The sequence below is a fragment of the Amphibalanus amphitrite genome, unplaced genomic scaffold (genome assembly GCF_019059575.1).
Source record: "Amphibalanus amphitrite isolate SeventyFive unplaced genomic scaffold, NRLGWU_Aamphi_draft 000206F_arrow, whole genome shotgun sequence".
NCBI classification, from domain to species: domain Eukaryota; kingdom Metazoa; phylum Arthropoda; class Thecostraca; order Balanomorpha; family Balanidae; genus Amphibalanus; species Amphibalanus amphitrite.
The window spans coordinates 75,191-101,938 of record NW_024881701.1 but is presented as its reverse complement, the minus strand read 5'-3'; the positions used below and the strand labels follow the sequence as shown (position 1 = coordinate 101,938).

At 50.6% G+C, this 26,748-nt stretch overlaps 3 protein-coding genes across 6 annotated transcripts in view; 2 read left to right on the top strand and 1 right to left on the bottom strand.

Annotated features, from left to right (window-relative positions):
• LOC122385056 (muscle M-line assembly protein unc-89-like) overlaps positions 1-7,271 on the top strand; it is a 101,028-nt gene extending 93,757 nt beyond the window's left edge. For 3 of the 4 annotated variants that reach the window (XR_006257144.1, XM_043373038.1, XM_043373037.1), the window contains 5 exons: positions 561-1,655; positions 1,989-2,088; positions 2,208-2,468; positions 5,536-5,760; positions 6,381-7,271. Coding sequence is in view for 3 of the 4 variants with exons in the window: in XM_043373038.1 (XP_043228973.1) it covers positions 561-1,655; positions 1,989-2,088; positions 2,208-2,468; positions 5,536-5,760; positions 6,381-6,469 (1,770 nt within the window). In the remaining variant the exon portion in view is untranslated. The remainder of the gene's footprint in view (positions 1-560; positions 1,656-1,988; positions 2,089-2,207; positions 2,469-5,535; positions 5,761-6,380) is intronic. The other variant, XM_043373039.1, reaches the window with a different exon arrangement.
• A 2,772-nt stretch (positions 7,272-10,043) lies between these two features.
• LOC122385059 (dynein regulatory complex subunit 3-like) lies at positions 10,044-12,224 on the bottom strand. The gene has a single exon (XM_043373042.1). The coding sequence runs from the start codon at positions 11,962-11,964 to the stop codon at positions 10,339-10,341; it is 1,626 nt and encodes a 541-aa protein (XP_043228977.1). The 5' UTR covers positions 11,965-12,224; the 3' UTR covers positions 10,044-10,338.
• A 4,202-nt stretch (positions 12,225-16,426) lies between these two features.
• On the top strand, positions 16,427-25,577 carry LOC122385061 (general transcriptional corepressor trfA-like). The gene is made up of 2 exons (XM_043373044.1): positions 16,427-17,545; positions 25,121-25,577. Exons 1-2 carry the CDS (start codon positions 16,876-16,878, stop codon positions 25,159-25,161), a joined length of 711 nt encoding a protein of 236 aa, XP_043228979.1. The 5' UTR covers positions 16,427-16,875; the 3' UTR covers positions 25,162-25,577.
• The last annotated feature ends 1,171 nt before the right edge of the window (positions 25,578-26,748 follow it).

Sequence of the window (26,748 nt, the reverse complement as noted above, 5' to 3'; positions counted from 1 at the left end):
TACCAACTTTATCGTGTTATATGGTTTGTGTTTGACATACATTTTTTGTTGACATAATTTTGCTGGGCGAACATTTTACCTAACAGAAAGGCAGGCGGCTGTGACGATTGCCCCCCCCCCCCTCACCCACCCACCCACCCACCAGTCACTACTATGACATCGTATGAACTCTATGTCATTACATATGCGATCAAAATGATTCCGAAATGGGTTGCAGAGGCATAATTCCCGACTGAACCAACCATTGTTGACTAACGAGGGTATTACTTTATTATTGTCATACAATGATTTGCCTAATTCCAGGCAAATCATTTTCGATTATTTTGTATATCCAATTTCAACTAACGCAAAGGCACAGGAACCACATACCTACAGTAGCGTTACAAAGGGCGCTGCCATGAATGCTATCAGGACGTCCATAATTTTTTTTTTCGCGACCCGTGCTGACTCGCATATACCTGCTCTAAAGTTGTCTCAGCGATGCAGAGACCGCTATGCTCGTTCAATCATTTTTAGTCAGACTATCAGCATTCCCTCTGACTCCCCATTCTGCCCTACAGGTGGTTGAAAAGTCAGGCCGCTGGACTGACCAGGAGATCGTAGAAAATTCCGTATCGTCGCACAAGTGGGAGCGTTCCACGCCGGGCGCCCGCCGGCCTGCCGCGCCCCCTGCCGACTCCGACGAGCGGCCGACAGAGCCGTCTGTGAGCCGTCGCGGCAGTCAGGAAGCTCGGCCGGCCGGCGACGGCCCCCGTCAGCCGCCGCATCGCGCCCGGTCACCGCCGCAGAGACCCGCCCGCCGCAGTGATAGCCGAGAGCGAGACGGCGACTCGCCCTCCGCCAGCGCGCTGGTGCGACCCAGCCGCCGAGCAGACGACTCGGCGACAACCACGCGATACGAGAGCTTTGGCGAGTTGTCGACAAGAGAGGTGTCGACGCATCACGATACCTCGACGCGGAAGGACAGCTCGATGCGCCGAGAGGTGTCGATGCGACAGGAGTCGAGCACGACGCGAGTGCACGAGGAGATCAGTCACCAGGTGGTGTCGCAGTCGCAGCAGGTTCGGAGGGAGTTCCGGCTGTCGGACCTGCCCGACCCGGGAGGACCCCGCCGCGGCCAGCGCGCCCTACCGTCCAGCGGGAGGCAGTACTCACCCTCGCCCGAGCGGGAGTCGATTCCCAAACGGAGGGAGACTCCAGAGCCGAGCGAGAGGCACTACAAAGCGCAGCTGGTGGTTAAACTGTCTGATGAGAGGACGTCCCCGCCGTCTGAGAGCCCGGCGAAGAAGTCCTCTCGGGCTTCCCAGGACAAAGAAAGGTTCACCCGATCTTCTGAGGATAGGGACAGACCCTCGCCGGGTTCAAATGACAGAGAGAAAACGCCTCTGAACTTTAACGACAGAGACTCGTTCCCGCGAACACCGAAGAGCAGCGGGTTGTTCTCTCGCGCCTCTGAGGACGGCGAGACCTCCCACTACGTCTCTAAGGACAGCGGGCTGTCCTCGCACCGCGTCTCTGAGGACAGGAGCTCGTCTCTGCGCCGCTCAGAGGAGCGCAGTGTGGAGGAGAGGAGTGAGGTGACGCGGACACAGACCGTGAGGAGCAGCGGCCGAGGAGCAGCGCCGGGACGGCCGGACAGGACCGCGCACAGCCAGGTGGGAATGAAAACGAACACGGATCGGTGTAATTAATGGGAAGCGAATGTTATGTAGCGAGATGGGCGTCATTTTGTGCAAGCTGCCGATATATCAATCATGTCTGACATTGCCGGCCGCGGGGTAGTTGAAGCATTGCCTTGTCAGAAGTGCCATTGATAATGTTACAAATCTATTGTCGCCCTAGTATTATTACGTTCGGTGCGTCAGGAACTGAGTTATTTATTTGATGGAAAAGCATCATGCGTAGCATCAATTTGTATGCCCAAATTAGTAAATGACCAACACCAAGTTCTCTTTAACTATCAATGTCCACGTATTACGATATTCCAGAGTCGGTCTCCGTCGCCTCCGGCGCTGCTGAAGGAGGATCACCCGCAGCGAGGCGGAAAGACAGTCGGGTCCCACTTTAGAACGGAAAGAATCACCACTGGTAAGAAACTCCCTCCTTTTTCTGATTAAACTTGTCAGAATTAACAGGCGAAGTGTTTAATTTTCATGGCTAAACGAACATGCATGATTCACGCATGCTTCTTTTGGTTCTCTCTCCAGCGAGCCGCTCGTACGGTCCGGTGGACTCTCCCTCGGTACGTGGCCGACCTCAGGGAGAGAAGGAGAGGGCGTCCTCCGTGGACTCGGCCGGCCACCGCAGCCGCTCGCCGTCTGACGACGAGCGTGGCCCGGTGGACAGCGGTGGAAGGTGGACGGCGGAGGCGGTGGAGAGCGCCCTGCAGCGGAGTCGTCTGAACGGCCGGGCCAAACAGGCCAACGGACGGCACTCGGCACCCGCGGAGAAGGCACCGAGGGAGAATGGTGAGAGTAGAGAGCAGAACAGAAACACGGTGTAGATAGCAATCGACTAGGGAAGGGATACAGCAAGGAAAGCGCCTAATTATGTGAGAAAAGTTCAACTAGAACGAGGTTATCTTTTAGTCAACATTTATGCTAACGCCACATATCTCGTAGTCTGCTGTCTTCCCGAGTGCTGCGTCACGATTGCATGCCCTCGGTCTCCCATTCCGCACCCCTAGCCTCTCTGGCACCGATCATGGACCAGCTGTTGACTAAGCAGTGTCCCGAGAGGCGCTGTGACCACGGCAGTGTTGAATGGCTCCGCGCCAGGCGGGGTCGATGTTGTCTTTGATACGGAGACCGGTAGCGTTGCGCCCTTGGATCGGTCCCCGGCTATTTTGGAGCTCATGATCGCAGCAGACGGGTAACTGCATCCACCTACAGCTGTTGACAGGCATTTGCACTGGATGTGTCAGCGGCTAGAGGCCGCAGGGTGTAGATGGATGATACCCAAATTAATAGAATTTGTTTTGTTCGAAACGATTTTGTAATTCTGAAGGATTAAAAAAAATCAATCGTTAATCGTCCACTTGTGACGAGTATTCACTTTCTCAACATAGTTTAACCCGCGCCGGGCCGGTGCTCTGAGATTCCGCGCCGGGCCGCGGGGGGTGTTTGAACACCCCCCCCCCCTTCTAACTCGGCTCCTGGGCCACGTAGCGACACGCGGTAAGCGGCAATCGAAAGAACGTCAAAAATAAGGACGAAAACACTTCGGTCATTTTTTGGGTCAGGTCAAAGGTCAGGTCACCAGAGGTCACCAAAGGTAAAATGTTGACTATTTCAACATTTTGGAAACTGCCAACGACTATCTCGGGAACCGATAGAGCTACAGCGCCGCAAAAAAACGCATTCGATAGCCCTTCTACGGACCTTTCTGAGTAATGTTCTCAGATTTGACCTCAGGTCAACAGTTTAGCCTCCAGAGGGCAAAAACTCCAAAAATAGCCGTTTTTACGAAAATCGGTTTTTCCGCAATAACTTTTGACCCAAAAGAGCTATGACATTACTTTTGCCAGCATCGTGTTCCTCTCGTCGAGACGCGTCGAATGAACTATAATTTGACCTTGAAAGGTCAACTTGAAAATTTGACCTCAGGTCAAGGTCATGACCTGACCGAAAAAGGTCATGTTGCATATCAGTCGATCCGCAACGTCGAGCCGAACACATCTAAGGCGTTTTCAGCGCTCTAGCGCTCCTCTATCAGAAGTTATCATCGAAAAACTGTTAGATTCTGTTCGTGACCTGAGATGACCTCGGGGACATAACGAGGGGTCACAGTTGCCATTTTCTGGTTCAGTGTGTCTATTTTACCTACATCTCGATGTTTGAGAGTGTCTAGAATAGCGTTCGTGCAAAACAGACGCTTTTCAATTTTCTCCCATTGACTTATAATGGAGAGGCCGCAAAATTGACCTGACCTTAGGTCACCGATATCAAAATTCCGAGATATACATTTTATAGATAGTGTTGCTCTAATCAATCGCTGAAAGTTTCAAGGCAATCGTTCAGTCGGTGTAGCTATGACGAGCATTCTTATTTTTTCTGAGGTGAGGTCACTTGGCGTGACCTGGTGGCCTGACCTAAGGTGACCTGGGTCTGAAATTTTCACAACATGTGCGGAAAAGATGTACGAACAGGTGTGCCAAAAACGGCGGCGCTCCGCCCCCGGCCCGGCGCGGGTTAACCCTATTAGTGGCAGGGGGGGTTGTTTTTATCCACCCCTCAGGTTTTTCGGGAATATCTCCGAAACCGCTGAAGCTACGATGCTGAAATTTTCTGACTTTTCCTAAAACTAAATTGGGCACATTCCCTGAAAATTTCAAGTTCATAACTTTACGAGGGGCGGCTCCAGAGCACTGGGAATTGGGGGGTCCTATTCGTGAAGCGAGTCATTTGGGCGAAGATCACGATGCTGCACCAGTTTTACGAACAGTGAATGAAAGGTATCATGTGATAACATATACAAAGTTATTGTGCATCCTCTTTTGACACGTTTTTGCTATAATAGGCGGATCCAGGCGTCCAAAAAGGGGGTTATTTTTTACCTCCCAACATAGGTGCCCTGACACCGCCTATGCGTGACAAATACAATTTTAGTCGTTCTCTCATAAGAAAATTGTTACATAACAAGACCATTGCCACCCTTTTTAGAAACAGTACCAACAAAAACCTTATTTACTATACTTTTTGTGTACCCCCAATCTCAATGATCTGTATCCGCCTATGATTTTTGAAAATGCATATTTATAGGATCCATGTGAATTCCTGGTTCATTCTCTATCGATCGGCAAAAGTTGCGTTAAGATTGGTTCAGAAACCTGGCCGTGATAAACAGTCTAAAATGTATCTGCAATTTGCCCGTTTTTACCCCCCTCTACCCCCCTATTGACATTTTTTAATTTTTTTTTTAGAAATGTAGATCTCGTTGAGCCAAATCGAATGCCGTTTGAATTTTGAAAATCGGCCGGTTAGATCTCGAGATATCAAGGGGGGGTCGTAAACAGCCCCCCCCCCCCCTGCCACTAATATGGGGTAGCCAGGAGCCTGCCACTAATAGGGTTAAGAATGGCTGCCAATTTGAAGGCTGTTCAATGACCGCGATTCTCTGGGCAATGTTAGCACTGGTGGATGGTTGTTGTGATGGTTTGCGTCGTTGGCTTCTCGTTCTTACTTCCCGTTTGACCTTTGCAATAATTGATATGGCCATCAACACCATGGCACGTTGTTTGCAATATTCGGTTCTCTGTCTATTCTCGCCCTCAATGTTGGTGGTGATGCAGCCAAAGAACGTGAGTTGGCACTCAAGATATCTTGTGATGAAATCCAGAGTTTCATTCGGGTCGCACTTCGTTTCCATATGTGCAAAGGCTCGACCAAACTAAAACACAATTAAACATTTATTTCCTCAACTAAACATTAAGGAGGTCTACAGTGTTACTTCCAGCGAATCGCGTAAAACTGTTTTTCTCCCCCATCCCTTTCCCACGCACTCCCATTCACACGCTGAAACCCCCTCTCTCCACAGCAGACTCAGCGCTGCTGCGCGCGCCCGTGCTGCTGCGGCCCCTCGCTGACCACACGGTCCGTCCGGGAGCCGTCACCCAGCTGCGGCTGATTGTGGACGCCCTGCCGCCACCCTCGGTCACCTGGTACAAGGACGGCCGGCAGCTGGAGCCGCGGCCCGACGCGCCCTACGCCATCTCAGAGGACGGAGGGGTGTGCACGCTCTCACTGCCGAGAGCCCATCCCGGTGAGTGCGACCACGGGAAAGGTCTCCTTATCGGAACAATGCTTGCCAGAAACTAAGCGACTAATGTCATGAAGAGCACCAGTACCCCATGACTTGATTAATTAGCTGCGGTGAACTTGGCACAGCGGCCTTTACCGTGTTAGGAGCCAATTCGATATGCTAATTTCGAATCCCCATCGTCATCATTTGCCTCTGGCAGCCGTAACTGACGCCCCATGATCCGATTCCGAAAAATAATGTGGCATGTGGTCATAAAACGCCACGGAGCCGTCAGCATGCGAGGCTAGCCACTCCATTAGCCAGAAAGACGGCACAAATGACGGACACTCTAAATTCTTCGGTAAATGAGCTACATGTGCGTACGTGTTGTAGGTTGCGGCTCCCCAAGAAAGCACTACCCATATAGTAAGAGAATCTTCTACGATAAATATGATTCGATTTCGTCTGTAGTTACTGATGCCGATCCCCTACGCCGATAGAAATCCCAACTCACTATCAGTCACCTGCGACGCTCCAGTTTCGCTGCCAAGTGCATGGGATGTTTACCTTTCTCAGCCAATGACGCTTTGTATCGCAGCCAATGACGCTAAATCTCTCCCCTTGCCCACCCCCTGTTCCAGACGACTCTGGGGTCTACTGCTGTGTCGCCGCCAACCACCTCGGCTCCGTCTGCAGCGAGGCGCTGCTGGCCGTCGCAGGTGAGCTCTAGACTCCTCCCTCTCTCTCTCCGTCGTCCCACTGCCTCCTCCCGGTCGGCGGGAGGTCCTCTCCGAGGCTGGTCAGACTCGTTGCGCAGTGGATGTCGGTTTATAGCTGCGCTGCGCGGTGACGAACGTTTCGCGGCGGCTGATATGGTGATTACGTTGTGATGGCGGTCGGTCGAATAACTAGCTTGTGATGATTGGTTGAATTATTGGTAAAGAATAGCGGCTTGTCGAACGATACTGTGACAAAGGGGCTGTCCGAAATCTCCGCGGCGGTGACGGCGGCCGGCGGATCGCGTCCCGGCGTGGGAAAAACTTTCACGAACGGTGGAATCTCTGCGCACTGTGCGCTGGCAACAAAGACGATACGGAACGCTCGCTTGCGGCTTAGACTTTTTAGACAGCTTCTAGTCAGGACTAGACATAGTCGTAGACGATGCATCTAGCGCTCGGTGCTTGCGGCTGCTGTGGTGACCTCGTGTGAAGGTGTGTTCGATCGATAACATGTTGCGTGTAGAGCGTGCGTGGAGCGTGGTATTTGGACAGCGACCTGGTCGCATTCGGTGATGTAAATAGCACGGCGGTGCCGCGCTGCCTCGTGATACGCGCCGAGCCTCGTGACTGCTTGTGATTGACTCTGCATCTCTGGCCTTTGGTGACCTGTCGTGGCCCAGGTCGGCCCTCGGGTCGACCTGACGTCCGTCTATGCCGGTACTAATCAAATAAATAACTCACGTGGCAGGCCGTCAGCGCCGCTCGGCGGCAGCTCGGCGAACTACTGGACTGAATAAACGTTCACAAACACTCGCTGCTTGCGTTCTTGGTAGAGGACAGGGATGCATGGCTCCTCAAAGCGCATTCTGTTCTCGGAATGAACCTTTTTCTTTTTTTCTATAGACAACGCATTCTTGTAGCGAGGTTAGTCGTACAGTGTGGGACACTTTAGACTGTAGAATAAACCTGACAAGTTGCATGTCCGCATATTTGCAGAGGAGTCCTGCAACTTTCTGGCCTCGCAGAGGAAGGCTCGATGAAATGAAAAGAAGTGACACAATGGCAAATCCTCTGAGTTTTACAGAGGATTTCCACAATCCCACTTAAGATCGTATTTTCTCTTCTTGTTCAATACCACCATCACCGTTAAAGAGCGCCTTAAAATGCTGTCTCACTTGGATAAACACGTAAACAAATATATGTAAAAAGTCCCTAATATCAACAATAGGATGGGATAGGGCTATTGACCCTGGGCCAGATTTTCAGCTAACACGTTCATTGGGAGAAGGTAAGTGAGCGACGCTTAGAGTGCTTTAGCTTCCAGGCCTCGGCATGAACTAACACACTCTGCCACGCAAGGTATGCACGTCTGTCTCAGCCATTCCACTAATATCTTCCGGTGCTTTTGTAGCCCTCTTACGCCTCACTTACCGCGCGGTCCGCCGCTCTCACCAGGACCCGTTTTCAGCGGGCTACCGTAAGACGTCATCCGTATTCTATATTAGCTTTCAGAAGCGCACGTCACCCGCTTTATCAGCGAACATGGCGTCAAAGCTTGCAGCTTGTTTAGTTTCGGCAACGTTGAAATGTTCCTTCGTAGGTCTGCACCGCTATGAGCCGTACATCATTTGGTGTGTGAATTTGATCATGTGAATGGTTGCCATTGTTGATGCGCTTTCAGTTCATCTGCTGCGCCTTTGCGCCCTTCCTTGCACTCGTCTGTCTTGTGTTTGATGCAGTATTTGCTGGCCGATTCCGTCGTAGCCGCTTCTGCTTCAGTGTGCGCCGCGTAGATTTCGCAGCATGGTGGCTTGGTGTTCGCGTGTTCATCTCTCCAAGACGACATAATCTGCTCTACCGGCCGCTCCAACTAGACTCGTCGTCCGTTCGTCTCTGAAGACTGGGCCGGATGTCGCAGCCAGCTACGGACCCCTGGCAGCATCTGAGTAGTCCCAGCATCCCAGTAGCAGAGACATGGCTTTTTAGCAGTGGAGCAATAGAAAATACGGTGCAACGAAGGATACCACTGAACAAAATGTAAAAACCGATTATCATCACAAGTCTGAAGTACTTCCTCGCACAAATGATTTTCATTTTGGTTCAGGACGTGCTGACCCATGAATATCGCCGGATCAGGTTCAGGAGTAATTTGAAAAGGCTCTGGCCTCTGGATTTCAATTGGTTGGGGCTTCTTATCTTAAATATAACTTTGAATTTTGTTGAAAAGGTCATCATTCCCTACCGTCGAAATTTGTTGCATCCATTTCAAAGTTTTCAATTACCCAATATCAATGTATGTAATATAAGCATAGGTAGGAACACGAAAGCTAAACATGCAAGTCGAGATTAGCATATAGGTTAGAGAGCATATGTTGCAATCTTCATATAATTGGTGTAATTGTATATTATGTTGGCACACCTCTTGCTAAAAATCAGGACAAAAGAAGAGGTAATCAGATCATATACCTAATATTAGTCGAATCGCTGTGACAGGTTTCATGCAACTGACATATTTATGACTCATTTCGTGATTATCATAAGCAATAAGCATAGCTCTCAGTGTAGGTACTGACAAACATGCAGTGATGTATAAAATGACATGGTTTAGATTTAAAACTTACGAATAGTCCATAAACTCCGCACCAATTTCGGGAGACAGTTACGTCGCATAAGAAAATAGCATGTCGTGCGGTGCAGCATCCTCCCAGGCGCACCGATGGCAGAGCCATCTATGAGGTGTTGTACGAAATACAGGTACTGCGGCGCAGCATGAATCAGGCGCACAGACGGCGCGGCGAGGCGAAACCGGTGCCATGTTTATTATAAACTCCTATGCGGCTTGACACATAGGCGGCGGAACGGGGAGGACACCGGGGCACCTTGCCCCCCCCCCTTTGATTTTGGCATTTTAACATAAGCCCTATGGGCGTTGCATGGAAAGAATGGGACCAAACGTCGGCGTTGCCCCCCCCCCCTAATTAAAGGTGTTCCGCCGCTACTGGCTTAACATATTGACTAACAAGCAATTATTTTAGTTTTTCAAGCGTATATTGATAATGCAGCCAATATACCTCCCATAGCTAAGTTGGTAGAGCATTGGACTCCCGGTAGTGAGTCCTGGGCACGGGTTCGAGTCGCTCCGGCGCCCAAAATTTTAGAGATGGTCTGCGATTGGTGGGAGCAGACGCAGCCAGTTCATGTCAGCTAAATGGGGCAGGCCGTGTCCGACTACGATGCGCATTTTAATCCTTGTCATCTAAATAGGACGGTAGGGGTCTGGGCCTGTGTAACAGCTCCGTGTAGGGTGGGTTCAAGCTCTGTCAATCCGTGCATTGAGACATTCGAGCTAAATTTAAATGCAAGAAAAAAAAAACATTAGGCACGACTTGGAAGCATAGGTTGTCAATCGAACATATTTATATCAACCCCATGTCATTCTGTGAATGAAACGCAACAGCATACCACGATTTATGAAGATATTCACATATGCTTATCATAAAGCTATCGAATACAATGTGCATACACCTAGCTAGGGATGAAACGAATCGAGCAGCACATACAGAAAATCGACACCTTACATCCATCTTATCAAATAGTGGAAGCGTATTTATTTGGACCTGCACTTCGTTTTGGTCGTTTTTAGTGATTCTGATGCTGAATGCAGTAGCAATGCCCTCTGATTGGCTATTTCATAACGCACTGCAATGCATTGTAACCGCGACACATAGACCTGCATACCGTATCTACCATACACACATTGAGTAGTCATTTCTAAATGGCTATACAGTCACTTATGACGTCCTGCCACAGCCAACCTGGCCCCACCGCTGGATACAATGTCTACAATGGCTCGAAAGTCGACAGAAACTGCGATTGCGAACTACGGTGCGATATCCAGCTCCATCTCTGGCACGCGCGGTATCTCAAACTCATCCAGTTCCTCGCGCTGTTTGTCGAGGAAGTGGTTTATCTCGATGACTCGGTCTCGATTCCTCTTCTCCTCCTCTTGTAGCAGGTTCGCGATGGTGTTCTGCAGCCATGTCTTGACGCGAGACGTCATGCGGTCCTCCCTCCCGTCCAGCACCTGCAGGTGGAAGTCGTGCGATCCGGTGACCAGCGACATCACCACCTCCTTGTCGGTGAAGAGCTCGGTGGTCTCCGGAGGCATGTCCACGTCCTCGTCGTTCCTGATGACCTTCTCCAGGACATGGAGCGCCAGCTCGGTGACCTGCTCCGTGTAGCCGGCCTCGAGGTCACGCACCTGGGCGAACAGCGCCTGGGTCGCCTCCAGCATGCTGGACACCATATCGGTGAGGTTCCTGCCGAACTCCTGGATGACCTCCTCTAAGCCGTCGTTGAGTACCACCTCGCTGCCCATCAGCTGGCTCCAGAGACTCTGGCAGCGGTCCCGGTACGCCTGGATGGCAGTGTCGATCGCCGCCTCGGTTTCATCATTGACGCCGGCTACCTCGGCCATCTCGATGGCCGCCGCGATGTCTCCCAGCAGGGTCTCCTTGTCCGTCAGAAACTCGTCCATCCGACCCACAGCCTTCTCCTGATCGGAGTCGCGGCCCTCCTTCAGACACCTGATGAGCTGACTGAGCTCCTCCGCTCGCTGCTGCTCCTTCTCAATACCCACGTCGAATATCTGCTTGCAGATGGGTACCACCTGTGTCTTCAGCGTCTCGCGTAGTTCTTCAGCGCCCTGCATATGATACAAATGGTCACCATCTTTATCACCGTCAAACATTTCGTCAAACAGCTGCCCCTCACTCAAGCCTTCCACGAAAGCCTCCCTGTATCGCTCTTCCTGCTCTTGCTGCTGTTTCTGCTTCTCCTTTTCAAACTCATCTCGATGCTCTAGAAGATCCATCTCCTCGATCTCGTAGCTGTGCTTCTTCAATCCCTGCTGACGCCACTCGTCTTGCACTAGTCGATAGTCCAGATAGGTGAGGTGTGGCAAGAACGCTCCGATGTAGCTCTTGTACTCGGGATGCTCTGCCACGGGGTTCCCTGCCAGTCCCAGAGAGCCCAGTGCCCCCAATGTCCTCAGGTACAGCACATTCTCGAGCCTGTCGATGCAGTTGTTACCGATTGAGAGCACTTGAAGCTTTTGCTGTTTGTCCAAGTTCTCCAACACAGATATCTTGTTGCTGTACAGACTGAGATCTTCAAGGTGGATAAGCTGGTTCAAGTTTTCTATTTTCTCGATGCGGTTGAACGATAGATCCAGCCATTTCAGATTGGGCATGTAGAAGATGTTTTCTATCCTTTCAATGATGTTATTATCTAGCTGCAACTTCGTCAGAGACGTAAATTCCCACAGGTTATCAATGCGCAGAATCTTGCGATAGCTCAGTGAGAGCTCTTTTACGTCCTTAAAACGCACTGGTTCGTGCTCAACAATAGTTTCCGCCTCACCTTTTGGGCCCTGCTCCAGCACAGCAGCAGAGAGAAGACCATGACAAATCACCACAGGATCGTCTCCCAAATACAGGTTGTTCATCTTGATCGCAGCACGGTATGGCTACCCAAACTGTTCTGTCTCGATTTGGCTATTACCACGAGGATAGCACACTTAGCCGTTGGATCGATAACGTTATCGATCAAACAGCGCTAGCTCACAGCGTGCAGATATTCAACAAGTGAACGGAAACAGACGAAATGGCGCCGGTGGTTTTGTTTGTGTTCCCATGGCAACCTTCCTAGGGCTCCAGTGGCTCCATCGCTTCGCTGCCAACTTTTCAGTTTTTCGCAAGCTTCATTTTTTCACCGTTCGGTCAGCCTTTGCAATAAAGCTTTAATAAAACATGTAGTATTTGTCAAAGCATTATTTTACTAAAGCGACAAGCTAGTGACATATCTACCACTCCTCCCTTCGACTTAATTCAAACACCTAATATGCTTCTTTTCTGAAGAGTTGATTCAGTCCTACCATATGTAGAGCTGAAAAGCGGGGCACCTGCCTGGGGTAGGTAAATGAGGGTACCCTGAGGTTCCTGACTGCTTCACACAAGGCGAGGACTGTAATCGTTTGTCGGAACTACGTCAGCGAATGATTTCCTCGAAACTAGTCATCAAAACTTGCAAATGAAATAAAACATGTGCAGATAGGGGCGATCAACGCCAGTCGCCGAATAGCTTACCCAGCGACCATGAACATTGATCGTGCTTCCCAGAAGTCGCATATTGATTTAGATATTCTGATAAGTCGTAAGCCATGAAGCGATTCTCAGAATATTAAAAATCCAGCCCTCGCTATGACTTACGCATGGGCAGCACAGGACAATTCATGCAAAAGGAAAAATATGATGCACGTATCCCAACTGCTATCAAGCGGTTTAAATGAAGACGTTATCATTCCCCTCCCAACCCACACGGTCCACTGTTCCCATTTCTCTCCAGAGATGTCGCTAGTGGTACCGCAGCGCCGGCGGCCGGGGCTGGCTCGGAGCCCTCGGCTCGCATTCCCGGCGCCGGCAGCAGCCAGTTTATTTTTACCGGGTGTATTTTGTTTGGGGTCGGTGCCAAGCGCTGCCGCTGCTGCCGGCCGCTCTGGCCACCGTCCTCGACTGTGGCCCCCCCTCTCCTGACCCCTCCCCACCGCCCACGGACGGACCCTGGGGCGCGGGGCCCGGGTCAGGGCGTGGGGTACCACCGGCAGCCTTGTCCGGTGTCCAAGTCCAGTGCCCCTTGCATAAGATGAGCGTGTTTAATAGGACTTCGACAGAAAACGCCCACGATTCGCTGACGGCTGAACTAACGGAACTAATTACGAGCTTAAAGAGCCGTGTTCTCTTGCTCAATGAACACTCCGGACAGCTTTCATAACTTATAAGTAAGTTTTCGAAAGAAAGTACCTACAACTCTTGTAGTGGTTGGTTGTGTTATAAATCTGCTCAACTCGCTTCATTATCATAGTCTGTGAGGAACGAATCAACTGCAAGTCCCAACACATGTATAAACGAAGTTTAATACGCCAAATAATGAAATTGACGAATAAAAACTTTTCAAGCAGGATGGTGACCTGGGAATATATGTCCTGTTGTGTGTCATGGTGCGATTCAGATTGCTCATTGCTATTGTGTGTAAGTCATGCATTATGTAATCCACCAGGCATCCGAATAGCCTCATTCACTGGCTAAAATTTAAGAGTATCTCTCACTGGGCTCAGAAAAAAAATGCCCAGAAAACGGGAAAAAGATGTTGTGACTTATTATAAACGATATGCTCTCAATTCGGTTGTAAAATTTATCCATCAATAAGGACAAAGTGTCGTAACAAATCTAGGCAATAATACGCCAACGCATGACATCACACAACGCCCGGAAAGAGGCAACAGGAAGACAGCAGAGGGTTATTCAATTTCACGCAGTCCTATTCACGAGTCCAAACGGCAACGTTTGATGGCCTCTATTGATTTCGCTATTTACTGGACGAAAAAAGCGGTCCAACAATTTCCAAAATGGTTTGTGTGAATGTTCAAAATTCGTCTCCCACTTGTCACAGAACGACCAAATGGTCTATGGATACGTTTTGGAAATGTTAGTGTTCTGAACCATATCGAGCTTCTTTTCTTAATGTCAACCATCTTTCAAGAGCATCGCTTTGAACGTACGCCATTCGATGAGAAGCCTTCTCTAACTTTCCACGTAAAACGCAAGTAAAATGGACATCGTCGCTATATTTGCAATACTACAACCTCTATCAGCAGTAGTTCGGCAGTAGCAGCACAAACGAAATGGAACAAATTGATCCCAGTCTCGTTTGGCCGTAGCTGGGCAGCCCATCGTCGGGCCCTATCTCGAACAGTTCCGGGTGAGCGCTGGCCGTCACCGGACGGCGCCCTGGCGGTGACCGTCCAGACCGCTGACGTCGGCGCCGTCGCTGGTCGGCCGCCGCCCTCTGACGTGCCTCTTGGCTCAGCCGGCCGTCAGCCATTTCAGAGTTTGTTTGTTCACCGGAATGCGGGGGCTGGGACAACAGGTCAGGAAAGCTACCTCCGCTACCAATGCAGGGATGAGGTCATTGAAAAAACGACAATTTTGAATAATAGGTAAACGGAGGAAACAGTTGCAAAGGACATTCATCAAGGACCTGAAACGATGGTAAACCAGCGCGATTATGCAATACAATTTAAAGTGACAATAGGCAGAAAGGCGGAAACACTTGAGAATAAACCAATCATCGATTTGAAACCAATCTTTTAGATCCAAACGTCGCTTATTCCGGTGGTGCGCTTACCATCGCTGAAAATATGATGCTGAAAGTTAAAACGTTTCACTCTTTCACCTACGCCCTGCTGGCGGCGGCTTTTCTGCCGTCAGTTACGGTGCCGTTCAGTACCATCATCTGTGCATATTTTTTCTAAAGTAAGCATTTTCTGCATAGTGCTACGTAGCAATGTTCGTCCCAGTATGACTGTGCATTTTGTAATATATGATGGTTACGTAACCTAAAGAGGTGTATGGAAATAGGACAAAAAAAGGAATACGGTCGGTGCTCGGTAGTAAAAAAAAGAATCACGATTAAATCTTAAGGATGATCAATAAATAAACTGAAGGCAATTTATTTCAACTAATTATTTCATCTTACTAATACAGTTACCAACTTCCATCCAAACGTCTTTTAGGGTCATACAATTCCGCTTCGATAATGTATTGTTTTTTTTACTGAAAGTTTCGCAATATGAATTTCTCCGCAGTTCATATGTTTGTTTCTGGAAGGTGCTCACTGTTCAATGACGGTACACGGTCGTTGGCAACAACACGGTGTAACCAAAGCCGGCAAAAACCGCGCCACTGTTGTGTCTACAGCCGATGTGGGCTGCTGGCTCTGCGTTTTTGCCGCTGTCCATCCCCCGCCGCCGGTTTTCGTTGGCTGCTGAGGGTCTGTCGGATCAGAGTCGGGCGTAGGCTGCAGCCCCCTCTCACGGTTCGCCCCTAACGCTCCGCTTAGCCATAGCTATCCTATACCGGTGTCAGCGAAGGCGGCGGGGCCGTCCGTCGTCACAGCCATTACTGCGAAATGAGCCCTGAGGCGATTCAGACCGACGCCATCCGTCAGGGTACACGTCACGGGGTCGGACCAGGCGTCATCGAGCGCCGATGACCGGGGCGGACACGGGGTCACGGAAACTGAGCTGGCAAGGCGGACTCACGGTGGCGTGGTATCGTGACAAAGGCATAGTGATGACTGACCAGGAAAGTGTAGAAAGGGCCACCCAGCTTGTGCTGTTAAATCTGATGGGAAGTGGTTTCAGCCATCCTTCAATGGGTACGAAAATTTTGCGATAAATACACCGCAACGTATGATTATGGTCACGACTCCCGTGTGCATGAAAGGCTCAGCGAATCTAAAATGCTAAAAAACTGTTCACAAATGATCATGATTTGAAAATGTACCAATGCCATTGGTACATTTTCATCTGGATGCAGTGGAGAGGACTGTTTTGACTTTTGAGTCACGCCGGCTGATCCAGGGCCCAGGCCACCACATTTGTGTCTGTTGTCTCAATCCGGAGCCATGGCTCCTGCCGCGCTCTGTTGTCCCAAGCAGAAGTCATGGGACCCGCTGCCGTGTCAGTCGGGTCGCGGCCGCTAAATAACGTACGGACCGCTAATCACGGGAAATACCGTTGGCAGCGCGCCGAACGGGAGCGGCCGACGTGTCTCGTCGTCCCGACTTCGAATTTGAACGAGTGCCAGCTCACGGGGACGGACGATTCTCCTCATCCTATCTCTATCTGAACCCTTTCAGCTGAACCCCGTATACCCAAAGCGAGTGCTTATCTCACGATGCGTGTCAGAGTGCTTTGAGAGAAAACTTCGCAAACGCCTCCAAAGCGATCACAGCCTGATTTCCGACCGAGGTTCTCTGATCGCTGCTCAGGTTAGCAGCGGTGACCGGGGGTCAGGTGGGGGGAGGCCGGGTCCGTGGGGTCAGCGTGGCCGCCGGACAGCGCCGCTGGCTACCGGCTCAGCGGCCGTCGAATCCGCCTCCGCTGTCGCTGCCGCCGGCGATCTATTTGTGTTCTTTGACAATCCTGCGCGTGTCTCCGTCCAACTGTCCATGTTCGTCGGCTCTAAAGTTGGCGAGCCGGCGCCGTGTCCGGTTTCGACCCCGGTGCACGCCAGTCGGCACTCGGGTTGCACGGCGAGCAGCTGCGAACACGGAAGGTGCTTTGTGCCTGTGAGCTGACGGCGCTATCGAGCGGTGCCGGTTTAGTTCGGACCAACCGGCGGGCCGGGTGCCGCCGGCGTCGGCCAGCACTCGTCCTCCGCCTCCGGCCGTGCGCGCAGCTCCCGACCGGCCGCGCCGCGCCACTGATCGCCGCCCGCGCGCCGGCCGCGCCCCGTACACAGTGACAGAACGTGCTGCAGAGAGCGCCGCCGACCGTCACAGCAGCCCGGCCATCATGAGCGACCAGCAGGTGGCCAACATCGCGCCCAGCGGTGAGATCACCAAACAGCAGAGCTCGCAAAGCGAGTCCTCGCAGAGCTATGCGATCCCGGGCGGCGAGGCCCACGAGCAGTCTCGGGACGCGTCCCGGCTCATGGAGGCCAACATCCCCGGCGGCCAGATGAAGCAGCAGACGCAGGAGCACCAGTTCGCCAAGCAGGCCGAGGCCGTGCAGGAGACGCCTGGCGGCGTGCAGCGGACCAGCGAGGCGGCCGCCGCTCAGCAGCAGGTCAGCCAGTCGGTCAGCAACAGCCAGACACAGGGCGCCGACGGCAGCATCAGCACCCGGCGCGTCACCTCCAAACGCACCGTCCAGCAGAGCAGCTCCGTCAAGCAGAGTCACATCAGCAGCACCACGTCGGCGCACCCGGCGCAGGGCATGATCCAGGCGCCGGTGCCAACCGAGCTGCAGATGCAGAACCTTGCCACGCAGCAGAACAACCAGCGCACGCAGCTGGCGCACCAGCAGCAGCAGCTGGCGCAGCAGCAGCAGCTGCCCGACCTGGCCGACAGCGACATGACCGCGGTCAGCCGAAAAACCACGCAGCACAGCCACAAAAAGGTCACGCAGACCTCGCAGAAGGTCACGTCGGCCACCCAGCAGCAGCAGCAGCAACAGCAGCTAGGTACGCAAGTACTCCGCCGCGACACCCTGACCCCGCCGCGCGGGGACCCTGCATGCTTCCGTTGTCCGTCTGTGTGCTGAAGAGCTCAATTTGGTATTCCTTCTGGCGATTTTGGCATTTCGAGGCCATCAAGCACCTTTTGGATTGTATGGCTGTTGAGCTGGTGAACGCTTTTCTTCCGGACTTCCTGTGTATGCTTGTTTCGAAAATTTTAACTCGAAGGGCTGCACAATGTGCACATCTTTTGCTTTGTTTCCAAAGCTAATTTAATCGATTCCTATTGGATTGCAGCTTCGCATCTATCTGAGAGCATTTATGCTTCGAATCACTTTTGGCTGACGCTTAGGTATGCAGCAGTCTTCTATTTTCTCTTCTATTCTCTTATTGCTATTTTTGTTTTGTTTTTTCTTGCGGGCCTACCTAGATCTATCACCTCAAAGATCGGCACAGAGGTGAGTTCATTTGCGGTGACTTTTTCTGGTATCATACCATTTTCGACACATTCCCGAACCTCGGACGCATCTTCATTTTATTTTTGTTTGCTTTTTTTGTTGAATGTTGAGGTAAAACAGAACAATCTTTTTTACTAACAAAACCATTTAGGACACATTTTCGAACAATTCGATCGGCACATGGCACCGCAATCAGTACGATGGTAAGCAACAAAAAGACTAGGCCATTTCGCCGCCCTGACCACGTGGTTAGCCTGCTTCAACATTTCCAATAGGATATGAGCCACGGATTGTTGTGGCCTATGCGATAAGCGCCGTAAAACGGTACGGTCGTTACTGGTTTGTTTTCTGAGATGGATAGATCTATCAACAAACCAAAACAACGGTAACAAAACGTGTGATAGATTGATTTTACTTGCAAAACTTTGGTCATCCGAGGCTGGCAATCTTTTACAAACATTATCGAGCGTCAATTATAAGGGCTCAAAGGAACAAATGTTTGCAAGGTATGTAATCAAACCAAAATGAGGCGAGGCGTGGCGAGCACTATGTAGTATGACGTCATACCAGCCCATCGCTGCAGGGATTGATATGAAAGTGCCTTATTAGCCAGGTATGTAATCTATCGTTCAGTGTGCAATCAACTGATGCTGATAACGTAAAGGTCACTCAGAAAGCAGCAATAGACATTGCAAATTAGGAATAACTTTAAATAAGAAAAACCATTGCTTACGTTTTTTTATTTGTTAGTTAATTAAGACCCTCCATTGACATGGGTTTTCCTTTGACATAGTGAAATAATTACGCAAGAGAGCATTACTCACGTTAAAGCTCCCTTGCGTAAGCAATTTGCGCTGACAAGCCCCTCCTTCCGGCCAACCAAGACTTGAAATGGAGGAGGGCCAACCACCAAAAGTAATTTATTTACGTAGAATAGCATAGGTGGTTTCGTTGAAAATGGTCTCTACAGGGGTACGAGGGTCCCCTTTCCCTGCAGTTGTCAATGCAAGTGACGGTGCTGGATTCCGGGGGGGGGGGTGAGGGGAAGAAAAAGCCCTTCTCTTGTAGCGGAATCACACGACACGTTGGCAGTGGTCGACTGTTGGAAAACGTTTGTCCTTGACCTGAAGAGTAGTGTAGTGCAGCCCAGCAGCGGATAGTTCAAGGTAGTCTTAACCCTCGCCCGTATTGGTGTTTTTCCAGCCGCGAGCGTATAAGGGGGAGGGGGTCCGTTGGACCCCCCCCCCCTTGCCGTTTCGCCACTGATCGAGCTAGAGCTTCGCGGAAAAAACGAGCGTGTTGCCCGTGACGAGAGGAAGCCGATGATACCCAATTTTAAGGTCCTAGGGCATTGGTTGACCTTGCAGGTCAGGTCAATGACCCCAAAGGCGGGAAAATCGGGACCTGTTAGAACGTCGTAAAGTGTGGCTGCTATGGGGTTTTTCGGGCTGCTGATCACGAATATCATGTTAGTTTTGATCACAGATGATATCTTCATGCATTAAGGCCAGGTCGGGTCAGGTCAGGTCAGGTCAACCAGTAAGGGTATTCGTTGTAGGTGGCAACCGCCTCTGACAGCTTCGTAACATGTTACGAAGGCACCAAAACTACTTCGTAGATGTTCATATGGTTGCTAAATTCGAATTCAGCTCCAAAAACTGGCCTAGAAACATGTAAAACTCGAAAAAGTGAACCGAGGTCATCAAAGGTCAATGACCTGACCTGACCTTCAGGTGACCTTTACACCCACCCTAATGCATGGGGGCAACATCATATCACATGTTTAAACGCTTGAAACCACGAAAAGACTGCAAACGCGTGGCTAATGCGAGCCGACATACGCCGAATCGCGATTCCAGCCAAACATGGTCTCGAAAAGTAGGTCACAGGTCAAAGGTCATTTGGGTCAGGGTCATGAAATTTTCAGGGTAGGTGTAAAATTGATGAATGCGAGGGTACTGAAAGGTTCGTCGCGATCGGCCGCTTTTTACGCGAGTTATTCGCGAAAAACCATGGGGGGGGGGGTCCGTTCGACCCCCCCCCCCTATACGGGCGAGGGTTAAACCTTAATTGGCTTAGGTCGTTCGGATAGTGTTTGGTGTATTTTGCTCAATGTTAGACTCTGTCCATCCTTATTTGAACGTGATAAATAATGACATCGAATTATTACATAACAAAACACTTACAAGCTCAACGCCCCTTTCATACGCATATATGGACTTACATATATGCTTGGATGGAGATTATGTGTTTTTCATTATGCAGCCACATCTAGGATTCCGCCTTAACAATATTAAGATTCATTATTTTTAGTGGAATTCACAAAATCTCTGGCACGTAGATAAAAAATGAGCTTGAAGTTGCAGCACTCAGCCAGCACCTGCTTCCACCTGTTCGCCAATGGTCATGACATTCATTGTCCGGTAAGGTCTGGCTTTCATGCAACTGTGTCCCAAATACGGGTACCGTAACGCGATCATGGGTCTAAATTAGCCGGGGCAAGTTGGCGCATGCGCTGTGGGTTCGTTCTCCGTCGGTGCCGACGGCGGAAGCGAACGTCGGCACCGTCGGTAGAACAGGTAGAAGCGGTAGAGTCGGTCACCGGCGCACAGCTGATGGGGACGGCACACACGGGGCCGGCCTGACGGTCAAGGACGCCAACCATGACGGGCGTGACTGATAAGAGAGAAAGTCGCCCAACAAATGCATGAAAAGTGGTATGAACCAAGCTTGATGAGTTCATAGTTTGATACGCATAGGTTACTTGTTTTTCTAATGCCACCAAATTTTTCAGAGGGCACTCGTTCACTTCAGGTTCATTCTTGACCGGTAGCAAAGGCTTTTGAGCGGAAAGGATCCAATACTGTCAGTCCCTGAACCTGTTCACGTCGGCAGGCAAAAAAAGCGGCCTTTCAGGGATTTTAGTACCTTTTTCAGCAGCATGCATCCTCATTAGAGGTGGCAAAAGATGAAAATTTTGGGAACCAGACTCGAACCAGACCCGGCTGGACATTTCTGGAACCAGTCGGACCCGGTCTTAGTTGCAATCGGAACCAGTTGGACCCGTTCCCCAAAAATCAGTTAATACAAACTACTTGTAGGTATCATTAGTTGCATCATGTAAAACAGCCTATTTCCCACTGGGAATACTCATGAGCTACTGTGTGCAAAGAAACATTCACTTCATTCGCTTCATTTTTGCAATAATGTGTAATGTGCAAGATGTATAGTTTATGGTAGGACCCGGTTGGACCCGTCAGAAAATTTCCAGGAACCGGTCTGGACCCATATGGGTCCAGACTGGTTCTTTGGACCGGGTCCCCGGGTCCACATTTTGCCACCTCTAATCCTCATCAATGACCAAAGACCACCCACCCCCAGCCCGCAGTTTTCATCCCCTCCCCTCCTCCACTTTTCAACAGAAGAATGCAGTCCCAATAGCGCAACCTCTCTTCAGTAACCGTTTTTCGCGGCGTTGCACCAGCAAATGCACATCCACCTAATGCCTCCTAGTCCCCTATCGGCTATCATATCATGTCATATCATGGGTTTGAAATGATATGGTCAAGATATAAAAACAGAGTTTTCAAACATTCGTTCAGAGCACCCGGGATGACGAGCCATAACCTCGTGACTGTCAAGGTTGCTCCTGCATCTGTTCTTCCGGCTGACGACTATTCACTTTCTGCCAACCCACTTTTCATCAACCATCGCAAGTTTGCATCAGCCCTTAGAAGTCATGTGCATGAACCTGACGTCAGCGAGGCCGGAATAGCAAACGGCAGTCGTTAGCGGCCACTAAGTCACGCCCAGCAAAATGGTGCCACTCGGCCGTCTCATAACTTTGTTTGTTGGCCAGCACCCTTGTGAGTTGAAAGCAGTGTGTTAGTAAGGCAAGACCAATAAATCAAACGTTGTGACAGAACAGTAAAACTGCATGCTCCAGGTAACGTTGCAAGGCACCTGTAATGCAGCTCATTCAAGAACGGATATCAAAACGTCATTCATTGACGATACGGCGCCAGCAAACCGAGCTCTGAGACGCTAAACGGCGCACAAACAACCAAAGTACGTCTTAAGTGCACCCTAAGGCATTTTCCTTGGCGCCTGGGTGGCCCTGGAGCGGGTGCCCCTGGAAGCGTCGGTTCGCCACCGGCCAATGGGCGCCGGGAGCGGGCCGCCGCCCCCGCGCCGGCTAAATTTACAGCCATCGGCCGATGACGCCGCCGGTGGCGGGCTCGGTCCGGCGCCGCCCGAGCTGGAAGCCGCTCAGCTGGCGTGGCGGCCGCACTCGGTGGTGCGCGGGTGGTGCGAGAGCAGTGGTGCTGGTGACGCCGGTGACGGGCAGTGACACCGACCCGGGGACGCACCAGGGACAGCGGCGCGCTCGCGGCAGGGCGGCCGCCCCGGACCGCCCGCGGGCACGAGCCACCGATTAACGAACGGTGAGTGTCCAGACGGGTACGACCGAGGCAGAGGTGGTTTGCTGGAGGCCGGAGGTGGAAGACTGGGCAGCGGAGTTACGGATCGGTAGCTCCTATCTCGATGAGAAGGGCAAATCGTAATCTGCTGTGACTACGGGCTTCGAGAGGACACTAAACGAGGCTGAGAGAGGATGTATGCATCGGTTGGATATTGAGTTTGGCTGTAAAAGGCAAAGGTAAAGGTTGTCGGCCAAGGCATGGTTGCTTCTATTTGATTCCAAATCATTCTGTAATAAAGGTTCAAATTGTTCAGCTTATTAGCTATGGCCGCATTTCACTACGATATCCCACGAGCCGCTGGGGGGGGGGGCATAAAGTTGCCCCCCCCTTTACGTTTGGTGTAATATCTCCGAAACCGGATAAAATACGAAGCTGAAACTTGGCATAGCTTCAAATGAATACCTAGCGCATATTTGAGGAAAGTTTGGTGGGTGTAGCTCTTAAGATGACGTCACAGTGACGTCATAAAGTTTTGTCGTTTTCCAATACGGAGCGTTTCCGATGTCGCTGAGCATGAAACGCGGCGGTAAATGAAGCAAACAGCACCTGCTGTCATTCTGACACGTCTAAGTACACTGTTAACTATATCCTGACCAGTTATCGGTCCTATATTCTCGGTCTCATATGTCGGATATATCGTGAGGAAACTAAGGGACGCCAATCTACGATTGGGCTTCTGACGTCACTGTGACGTCATTTCAAATGGAATCGACACCAAATTTGGACACAACCTCGGCTAGGTATTCAGGAATACGTGTGCAAAGTTTCGTTTCTCTATCTCTTCGCGTTGCGACGATATCGTCGGAAAAGTAAAGGGGGGCAACTATATGCCCCCCCCCCCAGCGGCTGGCGGGTGGCGCGGAGGCCCAGCGGCCGCCGGGATATCCGAGCAGTTGGAACCGTCTAATGGCGTGGCGGAAATTCGAGGAATTTCGTATGAGAATCGGCCAATATCATTCGGTTCTACCAAAACTGAAACTAAGCGAGTGATGCTTCTCCCGAAGTTTCCCTGTGGCATCTCTGCAGCGGAACAGGAAAACATGCTTACAGCGAGCTCAGGCCAAACAAGGCATTGGTATAGACTGGGCTATGCCGAGTCGCTCTAAGCCATATCAATTCACATGTCTCAAGAAGCGACGCATGCCAATTCGTCATGATTCGTCGTCGGATTGGCTGTCCATTAGGACGCAACCAGGGCATGGAAGATGCCAGCGCATTCCAGAAGTTCTCTATCGGCCGCTTCTCGTGTTACCGATTTCCAAATGTGAATCAGGCCCGACCTATTTTCCTTGTTGTCGGTGGCGGCGGTCGCTGTCGGACGCGAGGGCAACAGGTAGCCGTCATCCCAGAATAGTCGGCGAGGCTTCCAGCCCATGGGAGCCGGCCAGCGGGCCGCGCCTGAGGCTGTCCATCCAGACGCTACCCCCTCCAGTCCGAAATAGCCACTCTCTCGGCGTCACCGTTCCAGCCGCTCCATCTCCAGCCCGCTGGCGGGTCCCACCGACCCACCCGGCACTCCGCCACAGCGCAGAAAAACAGACAGCCTCCATTTGCTGGGAAAGCTCGTCTGTGAGCTTTACCAGCGGGTTGTCCGACTGAGTTTCCGCTGCTCTAGCAGGCGCTGCGGCTGCGCCATGGTGCCGACGGTCGTTGGCAGTTTGCGCTGGGAGCTGTCAGTGTGTGTCTGGTTAGCTCGCTGCTGAGTGAGAGCCACGCTCGGCAGGTGCGTCCGTCGTTGTGGCCAACTGTTTATCCTGTTCGCCGCCTGCGTTGACGGGTTCGTCTGGCATCACCCAGCTGTTTTCAACTAACAAAGGCAGCGGTGCGGGACGCGAAATTGGCAGACCACTGCAGGATGCCCTTCCATAATGCGTTGCTGGTGCTGAAATTAATGCATGATCAACGATTCAGCGCCGAAAAACGACTGAGGCATTGGAGCAGCTCCGAAAGCATTTGCTCTACATAGCGAACCCATTCCTACAATGGCAGCCTTGAAAAAAACGTACGTTCCACATATGCATGTTTCCATCCTCAGGCAACACACGAATATGATGTTCTGTACGATAGCCATCGGACATAGCGCCCACCTGCCACGAAACTGCGCGTGTTTTGTTCGAGTGACCCACCCTGAGCGGCAAGACAAGGGTCGGCGAGGGACCATGTCGTCCTCAACGTGGGAGAGCGTAATTGGAGAGGGGATGAACAAGTGGATGCGGGACGTCAGTTCTTACAACGAGCAACGCATCAACACTGCATTTCTGCTGAAAAAGGGATAGGCGGTAATGCCATGGCAAAACTACCTAAAATACGAACTTGGAAAGCTCTTCCGATGCAGCATAGATGCTTCTTTGGGAGCAACGCAATGAAATATGATCTAAATCAAAATCGAATTAAATTATCCATTCTTTAATTATACAGATGTGGTTTGACACGGCCTTACAACCTTAAAACCCTTACCCTTTTATTCGCGGTGAATATCTTTTTTACAGTCGTACGTATCCACACCCTCAACAAGGATAAACTTGATATGTAGCCCTAATGCCGGCTATACTCGCCGTTTAATCGTAACATATCGACACATCGTGACTTGTCCCTCTTCTCTAGGGATAAGTTTTGACTCGTTCTCTCCTCTGTTTCAGTCCAAGGCACTGCGCATCAGCAGGCGCTGAATATGCCGTAAGTAGAGCTAGCTGTGAGCTGCTGAACGTGTTCACCTGGTGTCTCCCTCGGTGGTGGAGCACGCCGCGCGAACGGCCCAGCCGCCCATTCAACTCACTAACAAGACCGCGCGCGCCCGTCCGCAGAAGGGACGGCCGCCGCCGGCCGGCCGCCGCCCTTCGAACCGAGTCCCGCGAAACACTAACACCACTAGCCGTGTCGCTCGCTCTGTCTCCTCTCGTAGCCTCTCTCTCCCTCAATCCGGTGTTGGTAGCCGCTGGCTCGCGCAGTCGTTGCACGTGTGCTTTTGCTGCTTGTCCGCTTTCGTTCTTCTTTTCTATTGACGAATTTTTGAAATGCTCGCCGTGCAGTCGTCGACTTTATGTCTGCACATGCTGGTCCTACCGCAGAGCGTCAATAAACGAACACTTCGAATAACTGTGGCCGTTTGCTGAGCTCAATTGAAAAGAAGAACGATCCCCCGTCGGAGAGAGCCTGCGGTTGACCCCAGACCCGACAGTGGTGTGGTGACGGGCTAGCCTCAATCTCTTGCACGTGGAGCTGCGAGTCTGCTGTAGCTCTGGGAATGGGGGCATCTGTGGTGGTGGAACCAGGACGAGACGCACGGCGAAGAACAGCAGATAGGTATACAGTTCTAAACTAAATATACAGAGAACTTAACGGGCAACTTAAAAGACAACTGACAACACATTAAAAAGACGTTAGGAGTCGTTTTCACGAGGGCCATCTGGTACACATTTGGTGCAGATTATGTGCAGATTTGGTCAAAATAGGTTCAGTGTGTTTCAAGTTAAAAGTTTGGGCTGCCGAGATGCTTATTTACCTCATTTTCCAAATTATCAGACGTTATTTTCTATTAAAACACTAAAAAGAGATTTGTTGCAAAATTGGTCAAATTAAGTGCATTCGCCAGGTAGCCCGTCGTGAAAACGGCTAATGTGAACATACAAGCATTACGTTTTTATTCGTTGGATGTCCCATGAACATTTAAGGTCATTGCTTGTCATTACTGCTTTACAAGCGGAAGGAAAATAGTAAAGGATTTTATTTTCAATCTTGTATTTGTGCATAAGGTTGTCTGACAATGTTCAAACTAAGAATACAAGACCGTTCAATCAAGGCAAATGGAGGTAATGTATCACATAATCCAAACTACTCGCATATGTTTCATACGTTTTCACATACGCTTGGTGAATAAGTGCAGACGTAGCAAAGCTCGAATGTTCACTACAAAGATGAGATGAAAAGTGAAATGATGAACAAGATAAAGCGTTAATTGGTTTAACATGGTATGAATTATTGTCACTCGACTGACAACACAGTGTCGTGTCGTCTCCTTACAGATGAGTTTATGGCTAACAATTTATATGGGTTCATTTAACAGTGCCGTTAAATAGATGCCCAAGACCAGCGCTGAAAGCATTAAACTTAACAGACATAACCTAGCATAGACATTAGATAAGAGTAACTGTAACCGTTAACTGAATAATTACAACTTAACATCATACCAAAAAGAAGATCAAAATCGGATGACCGGTGAGATCAACCATCCCATTAATTTTAAGACTGGTAACTGTTATATCGCAAT

Excerpts from the sequence above, each read along its gene's own strand:
- LOC122385059 (XM_043373042.1), bottom strand. The coding sequence starts at position 11,964 with ATGAACAACCTGTATTTGGGAGACGATCCTGTGGTGATTTGTCATGGT.
- LOC122385061 (XM_043373044.1), top strand. The coding sequence starts at position 16,876 with ATGAGCGACCAGCAGGTGGCCAACATCGCGCCCAGCGGTGAGATCACC. Across the intron at positions 17,546-25,120 it reads GCAGCAGCAACAGCAGCTAG|TCCAAGGCACTGCGCATCAG; the intron begins GTACGCAAGTAC and ends CCTCTGTTTCAG.